Here is a 24,336-nt window from a genome sequence, read left to right as displayed (position 1 = left end):
ATCACTGAGTGTCTTTAAGACAGAGATAGGTAGGTTCTTGATTAATAAGGGGGTCAGGGGATATGGGGAGACGGCAGGAGAATGAGGATGAGAAAAATATCACCCATGATTGAATGGCTGAGCAGACTCGATGGGCGGAGTGGCCTAATTCTGCTCCTGTGTCTTATGGTCTTATTGGCCGTCTTGCGATGTGGCATTTTTTGGGTGAGTGATGTCTTCTACTAGCAGCTGATCCAGACTTTTGTGCCCTCATTCCAGTAATCGTGTCCCCTACCCACCTGTCACCCCACCCACCTGTCACCCCACCCACCTGTCACCCCACCCACCTGTCACCCCACCCACCTGTCACCCCACCCACCTGTCACCCCACCCACCTGTCACCCCACCCACCTGTCACCCCACCCACCTGTCACCCCACTCACCTGTCACCCCACCCACCTGTCACCCCACCCACCTGTCACCCCACCCACCTGTCACCCCACCCACCTGTCACCCCACCCACCTGTCACCCTACCCACCTGTCACCCCACCCACCTGTCACCCCACCCACCTGTCACCCCACCCACCTGTCACCCCACCCACCTGTCACCCCACCCACCTGTCACCCCACCCACCTGTCACCCTACCCACCTGTCACCCCACCCACCTGTCACCCCACTCACCTGTCACCCTACCCACCTGTCACCCCACTCACCTGTCACCACACCCACCTGTCACCCCACCCACCTGTCACCCCACTCACCTGTCACCACACCCACCTGTCACCCCACCCACCTGTCACCCCACCCACCTGTCACCCTACCCTCCTGCCAGCCCACCCACCTGTCACCCCACCCACCTATCACCCTACCCTCCTGCCAGCCCACCCATCTGTCACCCCACTCACCTGTCACCCCACCCACCTGTCACCCCACCCACCTGTCACCCCACCCACCTGTCACCCCAACCACCTGTCACCCCACCCATCTGTCACCCCACCCACCTGTCACCCTACCCTCCTGCCAGCCCACTCACCTGTCACCCCACCCACCTGTCACCCCACCCACCTGTCACCCCACCCATCTGTCACCCTACCCTCCTGCCACCTCACCCACCTGTCGTGATATCACTTCATGGAATATACAAATCAGTAAGTAACCAGGATGTAGAGCAGCATGTGACTGGCAGGTAGCTGTATGAAAGTAGGAATTGCAGCTGAGTAATACTTGCTGAATTCATAAAGCTGGTAGTCCAGATCTTGGAAGTCAATGACACAATCTACAACAGCCAAATCGACTGTGTTCAACGCGTCACCCATGTATCCAAACGTTCATAAGAGCATAATTAGGCCATTCGGCCCATCGCGTCTGTTCTGCCATTCGATCATGGCTGATCCCATCCTGGCCTTAACTCCACCGTCCTTCCCGTTCTCCATAACCCTTCAACCCATTACCAATTAAAAATCTGTCCAACTCCTCCTTAAATTTACTCACTGACCCAGCATCCAGCGCTCTCTGGGGTAGTGAATTCCACAGATTCACAACCCTTTAGGAGAAGTAGTTTCTCCTCAACTCTGTTTTAAATTTGCTACCTCTTCTCCTAAGACTATGACCTCTCGTTCTAGAATGCACCAAAGGTTGCATTGCAAAGATACATTGACATAGAATGGGCAGCACGATGGCAAGCACAATTGCTTCACAGCTCCAGGGTCCCAGGTTCGATTCCCCGCTGGGTCACTTTCTGTGCGGAGTTTGCACGTTCTCCACGTGTCTGCTTGGGTTTCCTCCGGGTGCTCCGGTTTCCTCCCACAGTCCAAAGATGTGCAGGTTAGGTGGATTGGCCATGCTAAATTGCCCTTAGTGTCCAAAATTGCCCTTAGTGCTGGGTGGGGTTACTGGGTTATGGGGATAAGGTGGAGGTGTGGAATTGGGTAGGGTGCTCTTTCCAAGAGCCGGTGCAGACTTGATGGGCCGAATGGCCTCCTTCTGCACTGTAAATTCTATGTAAAAAAGAAAAAATAGAAACGCGTAGAAAACTATAAATATTTTAACCTGGTGGACACAGTAGCAGGGTTACAAGAACCCACGAGAGCACCAATATACCAATCACAGCAGAAGACGTCAAGAATTGAGCCAGTTCGCGACCTACAGCAGATATACCCAGACAGATTTGACACTATAGGAAAACCTCTGGAGGTGATGCTGAACAGCATCTCAGAGAAGATGCGATTCCGTCGACTGACCCTCCTAGAAGGTGCAGTGTGCACATACAGGAGGAACTCAAGAACGGGTTGGACGGCATAGAGCAAACAAGGTGCCTGCCAAGGGAGACTGTGTATGGGCTAGGGATCTACAATGATATTGAGATGGTGGTGAGGATGTGGAAAGTGAGCCTGAGTCACCAACCACATCAGCACAAATAACCTCGACACCCTCGCGGGATTCCATTGTGCCTCTGGTCTAAATTCACAACAGGTTTGTTCACTATATGTTCACCCAGACTTTCTCCTAGTCACGGATTACTTTTCCAAGCTTCCAATCATCAGACAACTGAAAGATTATCTCTAGTGCATCTGTGGCGGTCACAATGGGTGCAATATTCAGTTTGTTCAGTGCCTCTGAACAGCTTATATTAGACAACAAGCTCCAGCACACTGGCAGACCTTCCAGGGACATCTGTGCGAAAAGGGGCATAGACCACATGACAGCCTCACCACACTATCCCAGATCCAACATGCGGATGCGGAACTGTCGAGTCTGCGCGTAGGACAGAAGGTTCGGGTCACACATCCTCCCCAGGGAACCTGGTCACCCACAGAAGTAATTCAAAGTCTGCAGTGAGCCAACATCCTATGAAGTCACAACACCAAATGTAGTGACGCCGAGGAGAAACAGAACTGCATAACATCCAGAGCTCCAACTGCATCCAAAACATATCCGGGGATGAACTGGGAAAGGGAAACTGTGGATGACCACCACGAAAACCACCAGCGCTCTGTTAATACACAGAACATCTATAGGTCAAGGACACCCCAGTGACAAGTCTGGATCTCACAAAGGTCATACCATCACGTGATCAATGAGGATTAATAAGCCACCTACACATTACACACTCTCTTAAACGGAGACCTATTCATGCACCTACCACCTCATTCACTTGCCCCCCTACCCACTTTCCTCACCCTCGCCTGCCATTCACCAGCATTCACAGTGACAGTTAAACTTGATGCAGAGGGGCAGCACGGTGGCGCAGTGGTTAGCACTGCTGCCTCACGGCGCTGAGGTCCCAGGTTCAATCCTGGCTCTGGGTCACTGTCCGTGTGGAGTTTGCACATTTCTCCCCGTGTTTGCATGGGTTTCGCCCCACAACCCAAAAAGATGCGCTGGGTAGGTGGATCGGCCACGCTAAATTGCCCCTTAATTGGAAAAATGAATTGGACACTCTAAATTTATTTTAAAAAACTTGATGCAGAAACCTTCCAGCAGAACAGCAACCTTCACCGTCATGTTTGTGGGCATGCAATTGACGTGAATCATGGATTTGAACAGTAACTAACTAGGACAATTCAAAGTGTGGTTTGGGCTCAATGACCTGATTCCACCCCCCGTGGGTTGCAGGTGCTCCATTGTCGAGTGTATTCAAAGCTGAGACGGATAGACATTTGGTCCCTCAGAGAATCAAGGTGTATGGAGAGCAGGGGAGAAGGTAGAGTCGAGGCAGAAAATCATCATTTTGAATATTGAAGCAGGTTTGGGGGGCCCAATGGTCTACTTACTGCTGCTCCTATATCCTTATGTTCTTACTGAAAGAGGAAATTAGGAAAAAGTGCTTTCACTGGAAGGAGGGTCATTAAGCAGAGGACACAGGTTTGGCAAAATGACCAGTGAGGGCGAGATGAAGGGATTTCATTTTACGAGCTCTGATGATCTATCACCCCCCTTAACGTCAGAACGTTGTGGCTCAAGGCCCTCTCCAAAACGTGAGCACAAGATCATGGCCGACACTCCAGTGCTGTGCTGAGGAGATGCTGCACTGTTGCAGATGCCAGTTCTCGGGTGAGGCATTAAACTAAGGCCCGTCTGCCCTCACAGGTAGATGCAAAATATCCCATTTATTTCAAAGACGTAGGGTAATGTCACCGGCGACTAATTCAGAATTCCTGGCAAATGCTTCACGCACATGGGTTCAAATGGCAGCTGGTGGAATCTAAATTTAAATTCAATCAATCAATCTGGCATACAAAGCTAGTCTCAGTAACGGTGACCATGAAGAACGATTAATTGTTGTTGAAACCCATGTGGTTCACTAATGATTAAGTGCCACATCAATGAGATTAGAGAATGCCTGATTGAGTCTTTTTCTGATTGGCAGGAGTGGAGTCCCCATGGGGTCTGTGCTGGGGCCTCAACTTTTTACAATTTATATCGGTGACCTGGATGAAGGGCGTGAAGTCATGGTCGCTAAATCTGCGGATGCCACAAAGATAGGTAGGAACGTATTTTATGAAGAAGACACAAGGAGGCTACAGATGGATCTAGGTAGGTTGAGTGAGTGGGCAAAATCCGACAGATTAAGTAAAATGTGAGAAACTGTGAAGTTGTTCACTTTGACAGGAAGAGTAAAAGAAAGCAGAATATTACTTTAACAGAGGACGGCTACAGAATTCCGAGGTGCAGAAGTATCGAGGTGTTTCAGTGCATGAGTCACAAAAGATTAGTATGCAGGTACAGCAAGTAATTAAGAAGACTAATGGAATGTTATTCTTTATTACGGGAGGAATTGAACATTAAAATAAGGACGTTATACTTCAGTTATACAGGGCATTGGAGAGACCACACCTTGAAAATAGTGTGTAGTTTCGTCTCCTTAATTAACAAAGGATGATGTGAATGTGTTGGAGGCGGTTCAGAGGAGCTTTACTACACTGATACCTGGAATGAGCGGATTGTCTTCTGAAGATAGGTTGGACAAATGGACTTGTTTCCACTGGAGTTAAGAAGAGCAAGTGGTGACTTGATCGAAGTGTATAAGATCCTGAATGACATTGACAAGATGGGCGTGGAAAAGGTTTTACTTCTTGCGGGTGAGTCCAGTACCAGAGGTCACTTTTAAAATTAGTGCTTTCCCTTTGAGGACAGAGATGAGGATAATATTTTCTCTCAAGAGGGTTGTGTGACTTTGGACCCAGAAGGTGATGGAAGCAGGATCATTGAATATTGTAAGGCAGAGACAGGTAGATCAAAGATTATCGAGGATAGATGGGAATGTAGAATTCAAAATGCATACAGGTCGGCCATGATGTTATTGAATGGCGCAGCAGGCTCGAGGGACCTAGTGGCCTACTTCTGTTCCTATTTCACACGTTTGTATGTGTGCACATTCGCCATGTCCTTGAGGGAAGGAAATCTGCCATCCTTACTTGGTCTGGCCTGCATGTGACTCCAGACCCACGGCAATGTTGTTGACATTCAATTGCCCTCTGAATGACCTAGCAAACCATTCTGTTCAAGGGCAATTAAGGACGAGCAACAAATGCTGTCGTTCTCGGGGAGAAAAAAAGAGGGGGGGAGCTATCCCCAGTTTCCAGGAGATATTAATCGCTTAATCAGAATCACAGAATCAGGCTACCTGGTCCTTAACACCTTACTGATTGTGGGAGCTTGCTGTGTGCACATTTGCTGTCTCAATTTCTACATTGCAACAATGGCTACACTTCACAAGTGCCACTGCTTGAAAGGGTGATGGAAGATGAATCAACAGTAAATTTCAGAACTAATTGAAGAAATATTAGAAAAGGTAAAACTGCAGAGTTTAACTCCACAAATTCATGTACATTATGTAATCCCAAATAACCTTGCCACTAAAAACGTCACGCAATGGATTGCTTTGAAGTGGAGAGTTTAAAGTTCAGGTGACGCTCCTGGTTAGTAAGATAATGTCGCTGTGCCAAGACAATATCAAAGCAGAAACTTACCCAAAAACAGAACGTGACCCGGTGTCTGGGATGGAGCGGGACCCCAAACTACTGCTGCCCCCTGGCCTGGGACCCCAGGAAGAGGCGGGGGAGGACACCTCTGTTGTCAGTCCTCTGGGTGGGTTGGCGACAGAGGTGGGACCAGCTGGTGCGGTGGGTGTATTGAGAGGGTTGGACACTGACAGTGATGGCCCGAAGGAGGTCATGGATCGGTGGAGGGCACTGGGGGGTGGCTCAGAGTTCATTTCCAGTGAGGTGGTGGATGCTCCCCTGCCCACCATTGGTTTCCTTAAAGTCCCTTGAAGGAGAAAGTGGTGGCACAGTGGTAGTCATTGGACTAGTAATCCAGAGACCCAGGGTAATGTTCTGGAGATCTGGATTCGAATCCCACAGCAGGTGGAGAAATTTTAATTCAATAGAAAATCTGAAATTAAAATGTTAATTAAACCATTGTCATAAAAATCCATCGGGTCACTAATGTCATTAGGGAAGGAAATCTGCTGTTCTTCTCTGGTCAACATGACTTCAGACCCACAGCAATGTGGTTGACTTTTAATTGCCCTCTCAAATGGCCTAGCAAGCTACTCAATTGCATCCAACTGTTAAAAGTCTACAACAAGCACCATCTACATTCGACCTCGGCATCAGAAATGACAATGGCAAACCCAGCTCTGTCAACCCTTCAAAGTCTTTCTCACTAACATTTGGAGGATTGTGCCTAAATTGGGAGAACTGTATCACGGACCAGTCTAGCAACAACCTGACATAGTCATACTCGCGGAATCATACCTTAAAGATAATGTCAAAGACACCGCCACTGGCAGGCCAGACCCAGCAGAGGTGGTGGCACAGTAGTATACCGTCATGAGGGAATTGCCCGGGAGGGTCCTCAACTTCGACTCCAGACCTCATGAAGTCTCACGGCATCAGGTCAAACATGCACAAGGAAATCTCCTGCTGATTACCATATACCACCCCTCCTCAGCTGTTGAATCAGAACTCCCCCATGGTGAACACCACTTGGAGGAAGCACTGAGAGTGGCAAGGGTTCAGAATGTCCACTGGGTGGGGGAACCTCAATGTCCATCTGCAAGTGTGGCGCGGTAGTCTCACCACAGAAGGAGCTGGCCGGGTCCTCAAGGACAGAGTGCTAGAATGGGGCTAAGTGGTGAGGGAACGAATTCGAGGGAAAAACATACTTGACCTCATCCCCACCAACCTGCCTGCTGCAGACGCATCCATGACAGGATTGGTAGGAGTGACGACCGCACAGTCCATCCATCGTGTTGTATGGCACGACCACCATGTTGAATGAGATAGATTTCGAACAGATATGACAACTCAAGACTGGCCAACCACGAGTCTCCATATTTCAGGAAGGATGCAGGTGCATGGTGAATGTTTACAAGGTTGGCTCCTGGGATTGTCCTATGGTGAGAAGTTGTATTTAACGCTGGGATAGACAGATATCCTGGGCCCAACCATTTTCAGGTGCTTCATCAATGACCTTTCTTCCATCATAAGGTCAGAAGTGGGGATATTCGCCGATGACTGCACAATGTTCAGCACCATTCACGACTCCTCAGATACTGAAGCAGTCCCTGTCCAAAGCAGCAAGGCCAGGACAATATCCAGCCTTAGATTGACAAGTAGCATTTGCACCACAGAGGTACCAGGCAATGACCATCTCACTAAGAGAATCTAACCATCGTCGCTTGACATTCAATGGTGTTACCATCAACTGAATCCCCCCTATCAACATCCTGGGGTGTTCCGCAAACATTCGATCCCTCCACCACCGACGAACAGTGGCAGCCGTTCAAGATGCACTGCAGGTACTCACCAACACCTTCCAAACCCACGACCACTACCATCTAGAAGGACAAGGGCAGCAGATTCCTGGGAACCCCACCACCTGGATGTTTCCCTCCAAGTCACTCACCACCCCGAATTGGAAATATGAAAAAAGAAAATGAAATGAAATGAAAATCGCTTATTGTCACAAGTAGGCTTCAAATGAAGTTACTGTGAAAAGCCCCTAGTCGCCACATTCCGGCGCCTGTTCGGGGAGGCTGGTACGGGAATTGAACCCGCACTGCTGGCCTGCCTTGGTCTGCTTTAAAAGCCAGCTAGTTAGCCCTGTACTAAACCAGCCCCTTATATTATATCACCATTCCTTCAATATCACTGTGTCAAAATCCTGGAACTCACTCCCTAACAGCACTGTGGGTGTACCTACACCTCAGGGACTGCAGCGGTTAAAGAAGGCAGCTCATTACCACCTTCGCAAGGGCAACTAGTGTTGGGCAATGAACGTTGGCCGGGCCAGAGGCACCCACACCCCATGAATAAATTTAAACGAAGCAACTCCGGAAATTCCTCGCTGAATAGCTGGGTTGCCATGATACATTCCAGCTGTCCCTTGGCCACAGATCAGAGCTGGTGCAGCTTATCTGGTCCATCAGCTCTGACTAAAGCCGGCACAAGTGTGACCCGAAATGGGTTGTGCTGGCTCAAGACGTTCCTCGCCGGGCTGCTGAGCGAGTGAAGGATCACGAGTGATTCCATTGCCGTCTCACAGTAGGGTGTTGGTGGTGGTTGCACTCTCATGAAGACCACCAGAGCCAGCCTCAACGCAGAGGCACTCAGGATATTTCTCAGCTTCTTGTGTTTTAAGGAGGGGGAAGTACGTCCAGGCAGGAATTCCATACAATTCTGGGAGACAGCTACGTGGCTCCCGGAGAGACAGAGGAGGACCTACATGAGTCAACTGCCGTCTAATTCAGGCAGGGCTGGCCATCTTGTTAGCCCCACATTTTTAGCCAGAGATCTTGGATTCTCTCTCGAGGTGGAGCTCTCCCCCATCAGGAGTGGCTATCATCTTGGTGCTGCTGCTGAGGAATCTTCACCGACACCAGAACGGGTTCATGTGGCTGGAGGAAAACAGGGCTGCTGAGATGACCAGAGTCGGGGACGTACTGAATGGCGGAGGAGTGGTCTGGATGTCACCGCAAGACGTGCGTCCCCGCACAGTATACAGTTCATGGTGAAAAATGTGGTGCTGTGTGCTCGCAGTGTCAAGGCAGCTCAACTCGCCCATCTGTAGCCATCTGGGATGGCCACTTCCAGAATGCAAAATGGGTGCTCGCAAAGAATGTAGGGAACTATGGACAATGTTAGGAAAGCAAGCAGGCACAGAGCCTGTACGTGTATTGGGACGGCAGCTCCCAGACAAGACTGAAACTGTAGGTCAATTAACATATTGATGGCCTATCTCCGGGAACAAAGGAAAGGCACTCAAGCAACCGATACTGCTCCAGACATCCCGGCCCCAGTTCCCCAACCGAAAGCACAAACAAAGCAAGGCCAACGGCCACCTAGGACACGCCCAGCCATCAGGGCACCCACCCCTTTATTGGTCAGGATCAATGCGAATGATCAAGAAATGGCCCAATTGATTGGGGCCAAGTTTAAGGCCCGCCCAAAAGCGCGCGAAGCCCCTCCGGGTGTAAGAAGGAACCCCCGAGAGAGAATCGCTCTCCTGGATTTGGCTCTCACAGCGGAGAGACCCGTCCACCTGCTGCACCAGAAGCAAGTAAGTCCAAGGTCAACGCTCGCTACCAGACGGATGACCTTAGCTGTTCTCCTTCACCACTTCGACCCCAGCAGCCTCAGATCCGAACAACGGCCATTGTTCCTCTGACTGAGTGGGCACCCGAAGCTAAGTATAGGCGTTAGCGGTAGAGATAGTTTAGTTTGTAGTACTTTGTGCATGAGTAGATCTTACTGTGTGTGTAAATAAATAGTATTGACTTTGAACTAACTCACTGGTGTATTGGCTCTTTGATCAGTATTCGGGTTTGAACCTTGTGGCGGTATCGAGAGATACCTGGAGACTCTAAAGCAAACATAATTAGGATTGAGGAAGGCGACCATATTGACCGCCATATTCATAACCAGATAAACAGAGCAACACATCCAAGCTGACTCCGCCACCGCACAACCGTCTTGTACAATAAATGGTAAGGTTGATTCACGGACTCTAGGCTGCTTGTAATTTCTGTGGCCTGGAGCTGGCCGCTTCATGACGCGACTCCTGGGCTTGGCCAAGGTGACCATTACAGACAACGGTCAGTCGAGGGGGCCATTTGGCCTCTCTTCCATGGTTATGTCCCTTTACCCAGCTGTCCCCGGAGAGACCTTCACTAATTAGCTGTCAGAAGATTAACACCCGCCCATGTTGGGCCAAGTACCTGCCTGCTTTGTGAAAACCAACGACTCCGGTGCCAGAATCTGGAACTCGCCAGATGTGCTAGCACCCAAACCAGAATACCCATAGAGAGGCCAAGGTCCCTTTAAAATACCGCATTCTCCTGACCCTCAGCCTAATAATAATAATCTTTTTATTGTCACAAGTATGGAGGTACTGTGAAAAGCTCCTAGTCGTCACATTCCGGCACCTGTTCGGATAAGCTGGTACGGGAATTGAACCCGCGCTGCTGGCCTTTTTCTGCATTACAAACCAGCTGTCTAGCCCACGGAGCTAAACCAGACCACAGTGCCTGAGGTTATCATACTGAACAGGCAGGAGCTGAGCTGGACGAGAGCAGATCAGCACTATGATCCCACGGTCTGGCACCCACAGAGTGAGGTGCCTAGCACTCCCCTGCGGATGGCCCAGGACAGTCTGACCATCACTTGCCCCCCGAGTGCTAGCCACCCTGCAAAACCCTGGGACCCATTCGAAGATATTTAATCAGGAGGTTGCAATAACCCCCCCCCCCCCCCCCACCCCCAGGCAGGTGAATTCTGAATCCTCCCAAGTCACCCAAAACATGCCTAATCCCAGGACCAGTCAAGGTCCTTACAGGCTCAATAAACATTGCAGCAGGGCACTGCCATTCCCCCTGGTAATTGTGTGCTGGATGTGCCAGTATGAATGAGAGAATGTCTGTACACTTCAGCACTTCCTATTAAATAAGAATCTCCCATGGGGAAGGCATGTCATAGATACATAGATACATGGAAGATAGGAGGAGGAGGCCTTTTGGCCCTTAGAGCCCGCTCCGCCATTCATCACAATCATGGCTGATCATCCAACTCAATATCCTGCTTTCTCACTATAACCTTTCATCCCATTCGCCCCGAGCACTATATCTAGCTGCCTCTTGAATATGTTCAATGTTTTAGCATCAACTACTTCCTGTGGTAATGAATTCCACAGGCTCACCACTCTTTGGGTGAAGAAATGTCTCCTCATCTCTGTCCGAAATGGTTTACCCTGAATCCTCAGACTGTAACCCCTGGTTCTGGACACACCCACCATTGGGAACATCTTCCCTGCACCTACCCTGTCCAGTCCTGTTAGAATTTTATAAGACGCTATGAGATCCCCCTCATTCTTCTGAACTCCAGCAAGAACAATCCTAACCTAGTCCATCTCTCCTCATATGACAGTCCCGCCATCCCTGGAATCAGCCTAGTAACCTTCGCTGCACTCCTTCAAGAGCAAGAACATCCTTCCTCAGAAAAGGAGACCAAAACTGCACACAATACTCCAGGTATGGCCTCATCAAGGCCCTGTACAATTGTCCTGGCCAGAGGACAGGAAGAAAATATATTTGTACATGTACATCAACTGGGCTATTCTGTAAAATTGTTTTTTTAAATGGACCACGGCTTCACCTTGACTAGCCGCGACTCATACCGGAGGAATTTCAGACCTCAGGCAAACAACAGAGTCGCATTATCTCGAAAGGTGCGAATGTCCCATCCTGGAACTGTACAAAACTTCTTTACCTTTCTAAAGAGGAATTGTGGCCGGACCACGGTTTGTCTGCAAAGGACAAAAAGGATCCTGACTCCCATTGAGCACCTCAACACTCCAGACATGGGAAAACGCATCCTTTCTCCAACATCCAGGAGAAGTGGGAGGTATGTCACTTGAGACCTCCCCCAAGCTGCTAGAACCTGTCATATTGCAGTATGGTCCTGAACTCAGGCGGTCGCTGTTTGACCTCCGAAGAGAAGCAGGACTGCAGGACAGCAGCCTGCCTCGATCTACCATTTCACAGCCAGCAGCAGAAAGAGCACATGTCCTGGTATAGAACATAGAAAATACAGCACAGAACAGGCCCTTCGGCCCACAATGTTGTGCCGAACCTTTGTCCTAGATTAATCATAGATTATCATTGAATTTACAGTGCCGAAGGAGGCCATTCGGCCCTTTGAGTCTGCACCGGCTCTTGGAAAGAGCACCCTACCCAAACTCAACACCTCCACCCAACACCAAGGGCAATTTGGACATTAAGGGCAATTTATCATTGGCCAATTCACCTAACCCGCACATCTTTGGACTGTGGGAGGAAACCGGAGCACCCGGAGGAAACCCACGCAGACACGGGGAGGACGCGCAGACTCCGCACAGACAGCGACCCAAGCCGGAATCGAACCTGGGACCCTGGAGCTGTGAAGCACTGTGCTATCCACAATGCTACCGTGCTGCCCTTAAGAACAAATAAATCTACACTATATCATTTTACCGTAATCCATGTACCTATCCAATAGCTGCTTGAAGGTCCCTAATGTTTCCGACTCAACTACTTCCACAGGCAGTGCATTCCATGCCCCCACTACTCTCTGGGTAAAGAACCTACCTCTGATATCCCTCCTATATCTTCCACCTTTCACCTTAAATTTATGTCCCCTTGTAATGGTTTGTTCCACCCGGGGAAAAAGTCTCTGACTGTCTACTCTATCTATTCCCCTGATCATCTTATAAACCTCTATCAAGTCGCCCCTCATCCTTCTCCGTTCTAATGAGAAAAGGCCTAGCACCCTCAACCTTTCCTCGTAAGACCTACTCTCCATTCCAGGCAACATCCTGGTAAATCTTCTTTGCACCTTTTCCAAAGCTTCCACATCCTTCTTAAAATGAGGCGACCAGAACTGTACACAGTACTCCAAATGTGGCCTTACCAAAGTTTTGTACAGCTGCATCATCACCTCACGGCTCTTAAATTCAATCCCTCTGTTAATGAACGCGAGCACACCATAGGCCTTCTTCACAGCTCTATCCACTTGAGTGGCAACTTTCAAAGATGTATGAACATAGACCCCAAGATCTCTCTGCTCCTCCACATTGCCAAGAACTCTACCGTTAACCCTGTATTCAGCATTCATATTTGTCCTTCCAAAATGGACAACGTCACACTTTTCAGGGTTAAACTCCATCTGCCACTTCTCAGCCCAGTTCTGCATCCTATGTCTCTTTGCAGCCGACAACAGCCCTCCTCACTATCCACAACTCCACCAATCTTCGTATCGTCTGCAAATTTATTGGCCCACCGTTCAACTCCCTCATCGAAGTCATTAATGAAAATCACAAACAGCAGAGGACCCAGAACTGATCCCTGCGGTACGCCACTGGTAACTGGGATCCAGGCTGAATATTTACCATCCACCACCACTCTCTGACTTCTATCGGTTAGCCAGTTCGTTATCCAACTGGTCAAATTTCCCACTATCCCATGCCTCCTTACTTTCTGCATAAGCCTACCATGGGGAACCTTATCAAATGCCTTACTAAAATCCATGTACACTACATCCACTGCTTTACCTTCATCCACATGCTTGGTCACCTCCTCAAAGAATTCAATAAGACTTGTAAGGCAAGACCTACCCCTTACAAATCCGTGCTGACTATCCCTAATCAAGCAGTGTCTTTCCAGATGCTCAGAAATCCTATCCTTCAGTACCCTTTCCATTACTTTGCCTACCACCGAAGTAAGACTAACTGGCCTGTAATTCCCAGGGTTATCCCTAGTCCCTTTTTTGAACAGGGGCACGACATTCGCCACTCTCCAATCCCCTGGTACCACCCCTGTTGACAGTGAGGACGAAAAGATCATTGCCAACGGCTCTGCAATTTCATCTCTTGCTTCCCATAGAATCCTTGGATATATCCCGTCAGGCCCGGGGGACTTGTCTATCCTCAAGTTTTTCAAAATGCCCAACACATCTTCCTTCCTAACAAGTATTTCCTCGAGCTTACCAATCTGTTTCACACTGTCCTCTCCAACAATATCGCCCCTCTCATTTGTAAATACAGAAGAAAAGTACTCATTCAAGACCTCTCCTATCTCTTCAGACTCAATACACAATCTCCCGCTACTGTCCTTGATCGGACCTACCCTTGCTCTAGTCATTCTCATATTTCTCACATATGTGTAAAAGGCCTTGGGGTTTTCCTTGATCCTACCCACCAAAGATTGTTCATGCCCTCTCTTAGCTCTCCTAATCCCTTTCTTCAGTTCCCTCCTGGCTATCTTGTATCCCTCCAATGCCCTGTCTGAACCTTGTTTCCTCAGCCTTACATAAGTCTCCTTTTTCCTCTTAACAAGACATTCAACCTCTCTTGTCAACCATGGTTCCCTCACTCGACTATCTCTTCCCTGCCTGACAGGGACATACATATCAAGGACACGTAGCACCTGTTCCTTGAACAAGTTCCACATTTCACTTGTGTCCTTCCCTGACAGCCTATGTTCCCAACTTATGCACTTCAATTCTTGTCTGACAACATCGTATTTACCCTTCCCCCAATTGTAAACCTTGCCCTGTTGCACGTACCTATCCCTCTCCATTACTAAAGTGAAAGTCACAGAATTGTGGTCACTATCTCCAAAATGCTCCCCCACTAACAAATCTATCACTTGCCCTGGTTCATTACCAAGTACCAAATCCAATATTGCCTCCCCTCTGGTCGGACAATCTACATACTGTGTTAGAAAAGCTTCCTGGACACACTGCACAAACACCACCCCATCCAAACTATTTGATCTAAAGAGTTTCCACACAATATTTGGGAAGTTAAAGTCGCCCATGACTACTACCCTATGACTTCTGCACCTTTCCAAAATCTGTTTCCCAATCTGTTCCTCCACATCTCTGCTACTATTGGGGGTCCTATAGAAAGCTCCTAACAAGGTGACTGCTCCTTTCCTATTTCTGACTTCAACCCATACTACCTCAATAGGGTGATACTCCTTGAACTGCCTTTCTGCAGCTGTTATACTATCTCTAATTAATAATGCCACCCCCCCCCCACCTCTTTTACCACCCTCCCTAATCTTATTGAAACATCTATAACCAGGGACCTCCAACAACCATTTCTGCCCCTCTTCTATCCAAGTTTCCGTGATGGCCACCACATCGTAGTCCCAAGTACCGATCCATGCCTTAAGTTCACCCACCTTATTCCTGATGCTTCTTGCGTTGAAGTATACACACTTCAACCCATCTCCGTGCCTGCAAGTACTCTCCTTTGTCAGTGTTCCCTTCCCCACTGCCTCACTACATGCTTTGGCGTCCTGAATATCGGCTACCTTAGTTGCTGGACTACAAATCTGGTTCCCATTCCCCTGCCAAATTAGTTTAAACCCTCCCGAAGAGTACTAGAAAACTTCCCTCCCAGGATATTGGTGCCCCTCTGGTTCAGATGCAACCCGTCCTGCTTGTACAGGTCCCACCTTCCCCAGAATGCGCTCCAATTATCCAAATACCTGAAGCCCTCCCTCCTACACCATTCCTGCAGCCACGTGTTCAGCTGCACTCTCTCCCTATTCCTCGCCTCGCTATCACGTGGCACCGGCAACAAACCAGAGATGACAACTCTGTCTGTCCTGGCTTTTAACTTCCAGCCTAACTCCCTAAACTTGTTTATTACCTCCACACCCCTATTCCTACCTATGTCGTTGGTACCAATGTGCACCACGACTTCTGGCTGCTCCCCCTCCCCCTTAAAGATCCTGAAGACACGATCCGAGACATCCCTGGCCCTGGCACCCGGGAGGCAACATACCTTCCGGGAGTCTCGCTCGCGACCACAGAATCTCCTATCTATTCCCCTAACCATTGAATCTCCTACAACTATTGCTTTTCCATTCTCCCCCCTTCCCTTCTGAGCCCCAGAGCCAGATTCAGTGCCAGAGACCTGGCCGCTAGGGCCTTCCCCCGGTAGGTCATCCCCCCCCAACAGCATCCAAAACAGTGTACTTGTTTTGAAGGGGAACGGCCACGAGGGATCCCTGCACTGTCTGCCTGTTTGTTTTTTTCCCCCTGACTGTAACCCAGCTATTCTTGTCCTGTACCTTGGGTGTGGTTACCTCCTTGTAACTCTTCTCAATCACCCCCTCTGCCTCCCGGATGATCCGAAGTTCATCCAGCTTCAGCTCCAGTTCCCTAACACAGTCTTTGAGGAGCTGAAGTTGGGTGCACTTCCCGCAGGTATAGTCAGCGGGGACACCGGTGGTATCCCTCACCACCCACATCCTACGGGAGGAGCATGCAACTGGCCTAGCCTCCATCCCTTCTTACCTGACAGAATATAGCTGCCCTGTGGACTAACTAGATCTCCGCCCTCCGACTCTGCTCCCAGTCAGCTACACTTTCTGTAGCTGTTAACTGGTATAAAGTTGCCTCGTCTACACTGCGAACCCGTGGAAAATTGGAACTTCAGTACTTGTGCCTCCAAACCCAATTCATCCCTGCCTGCCACCTCCCATCATGGATGTTCTCGCTTCTGGAAAGATGGGTCATTCTGCAGTGGTCAGCCGACCACCCTCTGAGGGACTACGCCATTGGAACTTTGCTTCTGGGCCCTGGACTAATGTAAAACCTGAACTCATTATTGCTGTGGTCTCCCTGTACCCTTTTCTCTGCCTTATCCTTCTTTTATTTTAGGAGTGCAAAAGGGACGGACGTCGTGAAACCTCTTTCCTGCGTTTCGTGTATATGTAAAATAAACCAACTCTCTTAATTTACCTTATCTCAGATTTCCTGCAGGGGTTATTATATTTATAGAGGATTAGAACATTCCAAACCAAAGGGTTGGGAAATATTCCCTCACTTATAAAGGGGGAAACAAAAATCAAAAACACCTTTCTGTTTCCAAGCAGGTCGTGACGTGAGAGGAGAAATCAGGGCTGGTTTGATTCACTCCCCTCCTGTCTCGAAGTTGGGTAGATGTGGACGGGGTGAATCCAAAGCCAGGGGACACGGTCTCAGAATAGGGGGGCAGGCCATTTGAGACTGAGATGAGGAGGAATTTCTTCACTCAGGGGATGGTGGCTCTTTGGAATTCTCCGCCCCAGGGGGATGTGGAGGCTCAGTCATCGAGCACATTGAAGACTGAGGATGACAGATTTCCGGCTATTAATGACATCAGAAGATGTGTAGACAGTGGAAAACATGGTGGGAGAGGTGGATAATCAGCCACGAATGGCGGAGCGGACTCGGCAGACCGAACGTCCGACTCCAGCTCCTATTTCCTACGCTCCTGCGGGGAAACTAAAACTAGGGGCCATAAAGTATCGACAAATAAATCCGATCAAGGAATTCTGGATAAGCTTCTCGACCTAGACAGGGGTGAGCATATGGAAATTGCCATGACAAGGGGTCACTCAGGTGAATAGCACAGATCGGTTTAATGGGAAGTCAGCCAAGTACATGGGAATGGAACACAAGAATATGTTGATATGGTGAGATGAGGCAAGGTGGGAGAAAGCTTGTGTTCAGCAAAAGACCAGCGTGGACCAGATAGGTTGAATGGCCTGTTTCTGCGCCACTCAATGCACACCGCCGCTGTTGAGATCACAAGCCAACTGAAAGAACGACTCACCCATGATACTACTCGGCCGTTGAAGCAGGGCAACTTGGCATTGTCATCGGATATCTCCTCCTTTACAACCCTGCAGGGACAAGGAAATGGTGTTAGTTTGACTGAAGCCCCCCCCACCACGGTCATTGTATCTGAGCCAGAAGGTTGTACGGTGGCGGTCAAGAACACAGTAATCAAGTTTAAGATACACCCGCTGAGATTCCCGATTAGGAATATTGAAGGGACACCTACACCTGGAAAATCCTAATCATCAAATGTTTACTTTGCGTCCTCTCATGATTCTATGCCAGGAGGAAATGGCCCCAACGTGTTCATGTAGCAAGGAAGGAAACCCCCCCCTCCCCTCCCCTTCCTCCACCCCTCCCCTTCCTCCACCCCTCCCCTTCCTCCACCCCTCCCCTTCCTCCACCCCTCCCCTCCCCCCCCCCCCCCCCCCTCCTCCAGGGTGGAATACTGAAGGGAATCACCTGCCCAACCGTTTCTGAAACCTGGCTCAGTAGGTACGGAACTCAACTCTGAATCAGGTCGTTGATTCAAGTTCCACTCCAGGGCTTCAAAAACATAATCCTGGTAGACTCTACGGCGTGGTACTGAGAGGGGGTCGCATTGTTGAAAGTACTGTCTTTCTGGTGACAAGTCAAGCCAAGGCTGCATCTGCCCTCAAACATTGAAACGTAGAAAATAGTTGGAGTAGAACATTCGGCCCTTCCAGCCTGCACCATCATTCAATATGATCAGGACTGATCATGCAAATTCAGTATCCCACTCCCGCTTTCTCTCCACACCCCTTGATCCGTTTATCTTCAAGGGCCATGTCCAGCTCTCTCTTGAATATATCAACAAACCGGCCCCAACAGCTTTCTGCGAATTCCACATGTTCTCAACTCTCTGAGGGAAGAAGTTCTTCCTCATCTCAGTCCTGAATGGCTTACCCCTTATTCTTAGGCTGTGACCCCTAGTTCTAGACCCCCCAACACCGGGAACATTTTTCCTGCATCCAGCCTGTCCAGTCCCATCAGGATTTTATATGTTTCTATGAGATCCCCTCTCATTCTTCTAAACTCCAGTGAGTACAAGCCCGGTCGATCCAGTCTTTCTTCATATGTCAGTCCTGCCATCCCGGGAATTAGTCTGGTGAACCTTCGCTGGGCACCCTCAGTAGCAAGAATGTCCTTCCTCAAACTAGAAGACCAAAACTGCGCACAATCCTCAAGGTGTGGCCTCAACAAGGCCCTGCATAACTGCAGCAAGACATCTCTACTCCAATACTCAAATCCTCCTGCTGTGAAGGCCAGGCAAGTGGGTGTAAAAGATCTGACATGCTTTTTCAAAGACGTACACGGGAGTTTCCCCTGGTATCCTAGAGAACACTTAAAAATAGATTAACTGGTACTTAGCACATTGCTGTTTAAAAACATAAGGAATAGGAGAAGGCATTCAGCCCATTGAACCTGCTCTGCCAGTCAATAAGGTGAAGGCAGATCTGTGACTCTTCCATCCTATCCCTTAGTGCCTTAAATCATCCAAAGTCCACTAAGGTGAATAATTTCAAATATTCAACCCACAGAGTGAAGAAATTTCTCATCTCGTCTTGTATGGCTGATCCATTATCCTGAGATTGTACTCTCCAGTTCGCGACTTTCCTGCCACAGAAAACCGCCTCTCAGCAGCTTCCCCGTCAAGGCCGAAGAACCTTAGAAGTTCACCTGCCATCCTTCTAAACTCCGGAAAGCACAGGCCCATTTTACTCCATCAAAAGACAACTGCCACCCCAGGAACCAATCTTGTGAACCATGGCTACGTCTTCTCGAAGGCAAGTCTATTCTTCCTTGGGTAAGGAAACCAGACCTGCACCCTGTACTCCAGGTGTGGGCTCGCCACAAGTACTCTTGCAATCAGCGGTGGGCAACCTGCGGCCCGGGACGTCACATGTTGCCCACCTGGGTTCGGAGTGGGGCCCACGAGACCCTTTGTTGACCGTTGTCCACGCGCAGGGTTGCCACATTCCGCTCATCTCCGTCCACTCAGTTTCTTTCCTACCGGTCTGGCTGAGGTTAATCGCAGGTAAAGCCAGGGCGAGTGAGGCGAGGTGCGTGCTGATTGCTCACAACACTGACTGTGAGGGCCATGCTCTCTCTCAGTGTTCAAAGTGTGAATATTTATTTTGTTTTAATCATTTAAAACAAATGATTATGCATTTTCTTTAACTCGTTAGGAAATATTTGTTGCGTTTTAAATGTATTTAATCTGATTCATGGGGTCATGGTTATTAAGAAGCCCAGTTTCAATGTTGCGGCCCATTGAGATGAAGGAGGGACACTCATGCGGCCCATTCACCAGCCCAGGTTGCCCATCACTGCTCTAAATGCCTGGAATAAGGGCTAGCATACCATTTTCCTTCTTACGTGCACGTGATTCATGTACAAGGACACCCATTATTCTGGTAAGACCTTACAATCCAGAGAAGATTTGCTGACTTATGCTCTTTTTTTCCCTTTGATTATGGGTTCAAAGAAGATGACCGGATTAGCCTCCATGTTTGGGAACACAGTTGGGTCGGGTTTGGAACGGCGAGTATCAGTTGTGGCACAGGCGGAGATGCAGTGATACACAAGCAAGATACTGCGATTCCTGGAAGAAAAACGGAATTTGCTGGAAAGACTCAACCGGCCAGGTGGCAACTGTGGAAAGAAAAACAGAGCAGACGTTTTGGGTTGATGACCTTTCATGGGTTCCGCTACTGTGAGGTTATTAAATCTATGCTACAGAAATCTATATCTCTCGAATACAACTGACACCCTGGGGCGATTCGCCCAGCCCCGCGCTGGGCCGGATAATCGGAGGAACCGTGCCACGACGCCGGCGCGCGATTCTCCGAGGTGCAGAGAATTGGTGCCATTTGCACCCGCGTGTTTGGCGCGGCACCGGCTGTGGGCCGCTGGAATCGGCGGGGCTGCCGATTCTCTGGCCCAGATGGGCCGAGCTGCCGCTCCTACACGACAGAGTCCCGCCGGCGCCGTTCAACCCTGGTCGCTGCCGGCGGGAACTCTGCGGGAACGCTCGGGAGGCGGCCTGTGGAGGGGGGGGGGGGGGGGGGTCCTTCGCCGGGGGGGGCCTCCGATGGGGTCTGGCCCGCGATCGGGGCCCAGCGATCGGCGGGCCGGCCTCTCCCTCGCTGGGCCTACTTTTCGCCGCGGCCGGCCCCTGAACACCGACCCCATGTTGGGTCGGGGCTGGCGCGCGCAAGAAGTTCCCCGCGCATGCGCAGGATTGAGCTGGCCCAACTGAGCATGCGCGGGACCCAAGGTGCTGCGTCTTTTACGCCGCGCCGTGTCTCCGACGCCGCGCTGAGGCCCCACCCCCGCAAATCACGCCACGCCCCTGCCAGCCCCACGGAGGCCCCAGAATAGGGGTCTGGGAACGGGCGCCGAGGCCGGAGTAAAACACTCCAGTTATAACTCTGGCGTCGGCACTTAAAACTCCCGTTCGGAGAATCCCGCCCCCTATATGAACCCTTCACAAACACCTTCTCCCAGAACCCTAGGAGGCACAGTATATTTATATGACAACTCTATGGTGCCATCTAGTGTTGAGATACATGAACATCATCTTGTTAACCCTTTACATTCCCTACACTACACATATCATTACCTACTCTGCCCAACCTTGGCATCCCATTTGATCCTGAACCTTATAACCCCATAGCCTCTCCATCACCAAGGCTGCCTACATTTTTAATAATAGTCTTTAATAATCTTTATCATCACAAGTAGGCTTCCATTAACCCTGCAATGAAGTTAAGGTGAAAATCCCCTAGTCGCCACATTCCGGCGCCTGTTCGGGTACTCAAGAGGGAGAATTTAGAATATCCAATTCACCTAACAAGCACATCTTTCGAGACTTGTGGGAGGAAACCGGAGCACCCGGTGGGCCGCTGGAATCGGCGGGGCTGCCGATTCTCTGGCCCAGATGGGCCGAGCTGCCGCTCCTACACGACAGAGTCCCGCCGGCGCCGTTCACCCCTGGTCGCTGCCGGCGGGAACTCTGCGGGAACGCTCGGGAGGCGGCCTGTGGAGGGGGGTGTGGCAGGGTATGGCAGTATGGCAGGGGGGGTGGGCACGGGAGCAATAGGTCAGAAGGCGAGAGCATTGAGGGAGAACTAGGGAATAGGGACAGTGTGGCTCTGAGGCAGAGCAGACGGGGAGAAGTTGCTGAACACAGCGGGTCTGGTGGCCTGAAGAGCATATGTTTTAATGCAAGGAGCATTACGGGTAAGGCAGATGAACTTAGAGCTTGGATTAGTACTTGGAACTATGATGTTGTTGCCATTACAGAGACCTGGTTGAGGGAAGGGCAGGATTGGCAGCTAAACGTTCCAGGATGTAGATGTTTCAGGCGGGATAGAGGGGGATGTAAAAGGGGAGGCGGAGTTGCGCTACTTGTTCGGGAGAATATCACAGCTGTACTGCGGGAGGACACCTCAGAGGGCAGTGAGGCTATATGGGTAGAGATCAGGAATAAGAAGGGTGCAGTCACAATGTTGGGGGTATACTACAGGCCTCCCAACAGCCAGCGGGAGATAGAGGAGCAGATAGGTAGACAGATTTTGGAAAAGAGTAAAAACAACAGGGTTGTGGTGATGGGAGACTTCAACTTCCCCAATATTGACTGGGACTCACTTAGTGCCAAGGGCTTAGACGGGGCGGAGTTTGTAAGGAGCATCCAGGAGGGCTTCTTAAAACAATATGTAGACAGTCCAACTAGGGAAGGGGCGGTACTGGACCTGGTATTGGGGAATGAGCCCGGCCAGGTGGTAGATGTTTCAGTAGGGGAGCATTTCGGTAACAGTGACCACAATTCAGTAAGTTTTAAAGTACTGGTGGACAAGGATAAGAGTAGTCCGAGGATGAATGTGCTAAATTGGGGGAAGGCTAATTATAACAATATTAGGCGGGAACTGAAGAACATAGATTGGGGGCGGATGTTTGAGGGCAAATTAACATCTGATATGTGGGGGACTTTCAAGTGGCAGTTGAAAGGAATACAGGACCGGCATGTTCCTGTGAGGAAGAAAGATAAATACGGCAATTTTCGGGAACCTTGGATGACGAGTGATATTGGAGGCCTCGTCAAAAAGAAAAAGGAGGCATTTGTCAGGGCTAAAAGGCTGGGAACAGACGAAGCCTGCGTGGAATATAAGGAATGTAGGAAGGAACTTAAGCAAGGAGTCAGGAGGGCTAGAAGGGGTCACGAAAAGTCATTGGCAAATAGGGTTAAGGAAAATCCCAAGGCTTTTTACACGTACATAAAAAGCAAGAGGGTAGCCAGGGAAAGGGTTGGCCCACTGAAGGATAGGCAAGGGAATCTATGTGTGGAGCCAGAGGAAATGGGCGAGGTACTAAATGAATACTTTGCATCAGTATTCACCAAAGAGAAGGAATTGGTAGATGTTGAGTCTGGAGAAGGGGGTGTAGATAGCCTGGGTCACATTGTGATCCAAAAAGACGAGGTGTCTTAAAAAATATTAAGGTAGATAAGTCCCCAGGGCCTGATGGGATCTACCCCAGAATACTGAAGGAGGCTGGAGAGGAAATTGCTGAGGCCTTGACAGAAATCTTTGGATCCTCGCTGTCTTCAGGGGATGTCCCGGAGGACTGGAGAATAGCCAATGTTGTTCCTCTGTTTAAGAAGGGTAGCAAGGATAATCCAGGGAACTACAGGCCGGTGAGCCTTACTTCAGTGGTAGGGAAATTACTGGAGAGAATTCTTCGAGACAGGATCTACTCCCATTTGGAAGCAAATGGACGTATTAGTGAGAGGCAGCACGGTTTTGTGAAGGGGAGGTCGTGTCTCACTAACTTGATAGAGTTTTTCGAGGAGGTCACTAAGATGATTGATGCAGGTAGGGCAGTAGATGTTGTCTATATGGACTTCAGTAAGGCCTTTGACAAGGTCCCTTATGGTAGACTAGTACAAAAGGTGAAGTCACACGGGATCAGGGGTGAGCTGGCAAGGTGGATACAGAACTGGCTAGGCCATAGAAGGCAGAGAGTAGCAATGGAGGGAAGCTTTTCTAATTGGAGGGCTGTGACCAGTGGTGTTCCATAGGGATCAGTGCTGGGACCTTTGCTCTTTGTAGTATATATAAATGATTTGGAGGAAAATGTAACTGGTCTGATTAGTAAGTTTGCAGACGACACAAAGGTTGGTGGAATTGCGGATAGCGATGAGGACTGTCGGAGGATACAGCAGGATTTAGATTGTCTGGAGACTTGGGCGGAGAGATGGCAGATGGAGTTTAATCCGGACAAATGTGAGGTAATGCATTTTGGAAGGTCTAATGCAGGTAGGGAATATACAGTGAATGGTAGAACCCTCAAGAGTATTGAAAGTCAAAGAGATCTAGGAGTACAGGTCCACAGGTCATTGAAAGGGGCAACACAGGTGGAGAAGGTAGTCAAGAAGGCATACGGCATGCTTGCCTTCATTGGCCGGGGCATTGAGTATAAGAATTGGCAAGTCATGTTGCAGCTGTATAGAACCTTAGTTAGGCCACACTTGGAGTATAGTGTTCAATTCTGGTCGCCACACTACCAGAAGGATGTGGAGGCTTTAGAGAGGGTGCAGAAGAGATTTACCAGAATGTTGCCTGGTATGGAGGGCATTAGCTATGAGGAGCGATTGAATAAACTCGGTTTGTTCT

General features: G+C 49.5%; 1 protein-coding gene across 2 annotated transcripts in view; it reads right to left on the bottom strand.

The window, feature by feature from the left end:
- dvl3b (dishevelled segment polarity protein 3b) overlaps positions 1 to 24,336 on the bottom strand; it is a 155,191-nt gene that overhangs the window by 94,541 nt on the left and 36,314 nt on the right. For both annotated transcript variants that reach the window (XM_072473736.1, XM_072473735.1), the window contains exon 2: positions 17,634 to 17,703. In XM_072473736.1, the coding sequence (XP_072329837.1) occupies positions 17,634 to 17,703 (70 nt within the window). The remainder of the gene's footprint in view (positions 1 to 17,633; positions 17,704 to 24,336) is intronic.

The sequence above is a fragment of the Scyliorhinus torazame genome, chromosome 14 (genome assembly GCF_047496885.1).
Source record: "Scyliorhinus torazame isolate Kashiwa2021f chromosome 14, sScyTor2.1, whole genome shotgun sequence".
Classification (NCBI taxonomy): domain Eukaryota; kingdom Metazoa; phylum Chordata; class Chondrichthyes; order Carcharhiniformes; family Scyliorhinidae; genus Scyliorhinus; species Scyliorhinus torazame.
The sequence above is the reverse complement of the archived record's forward strand: the minus strand, read 5'-3'. Positions and strand labels throughout refer to the sequence as shown.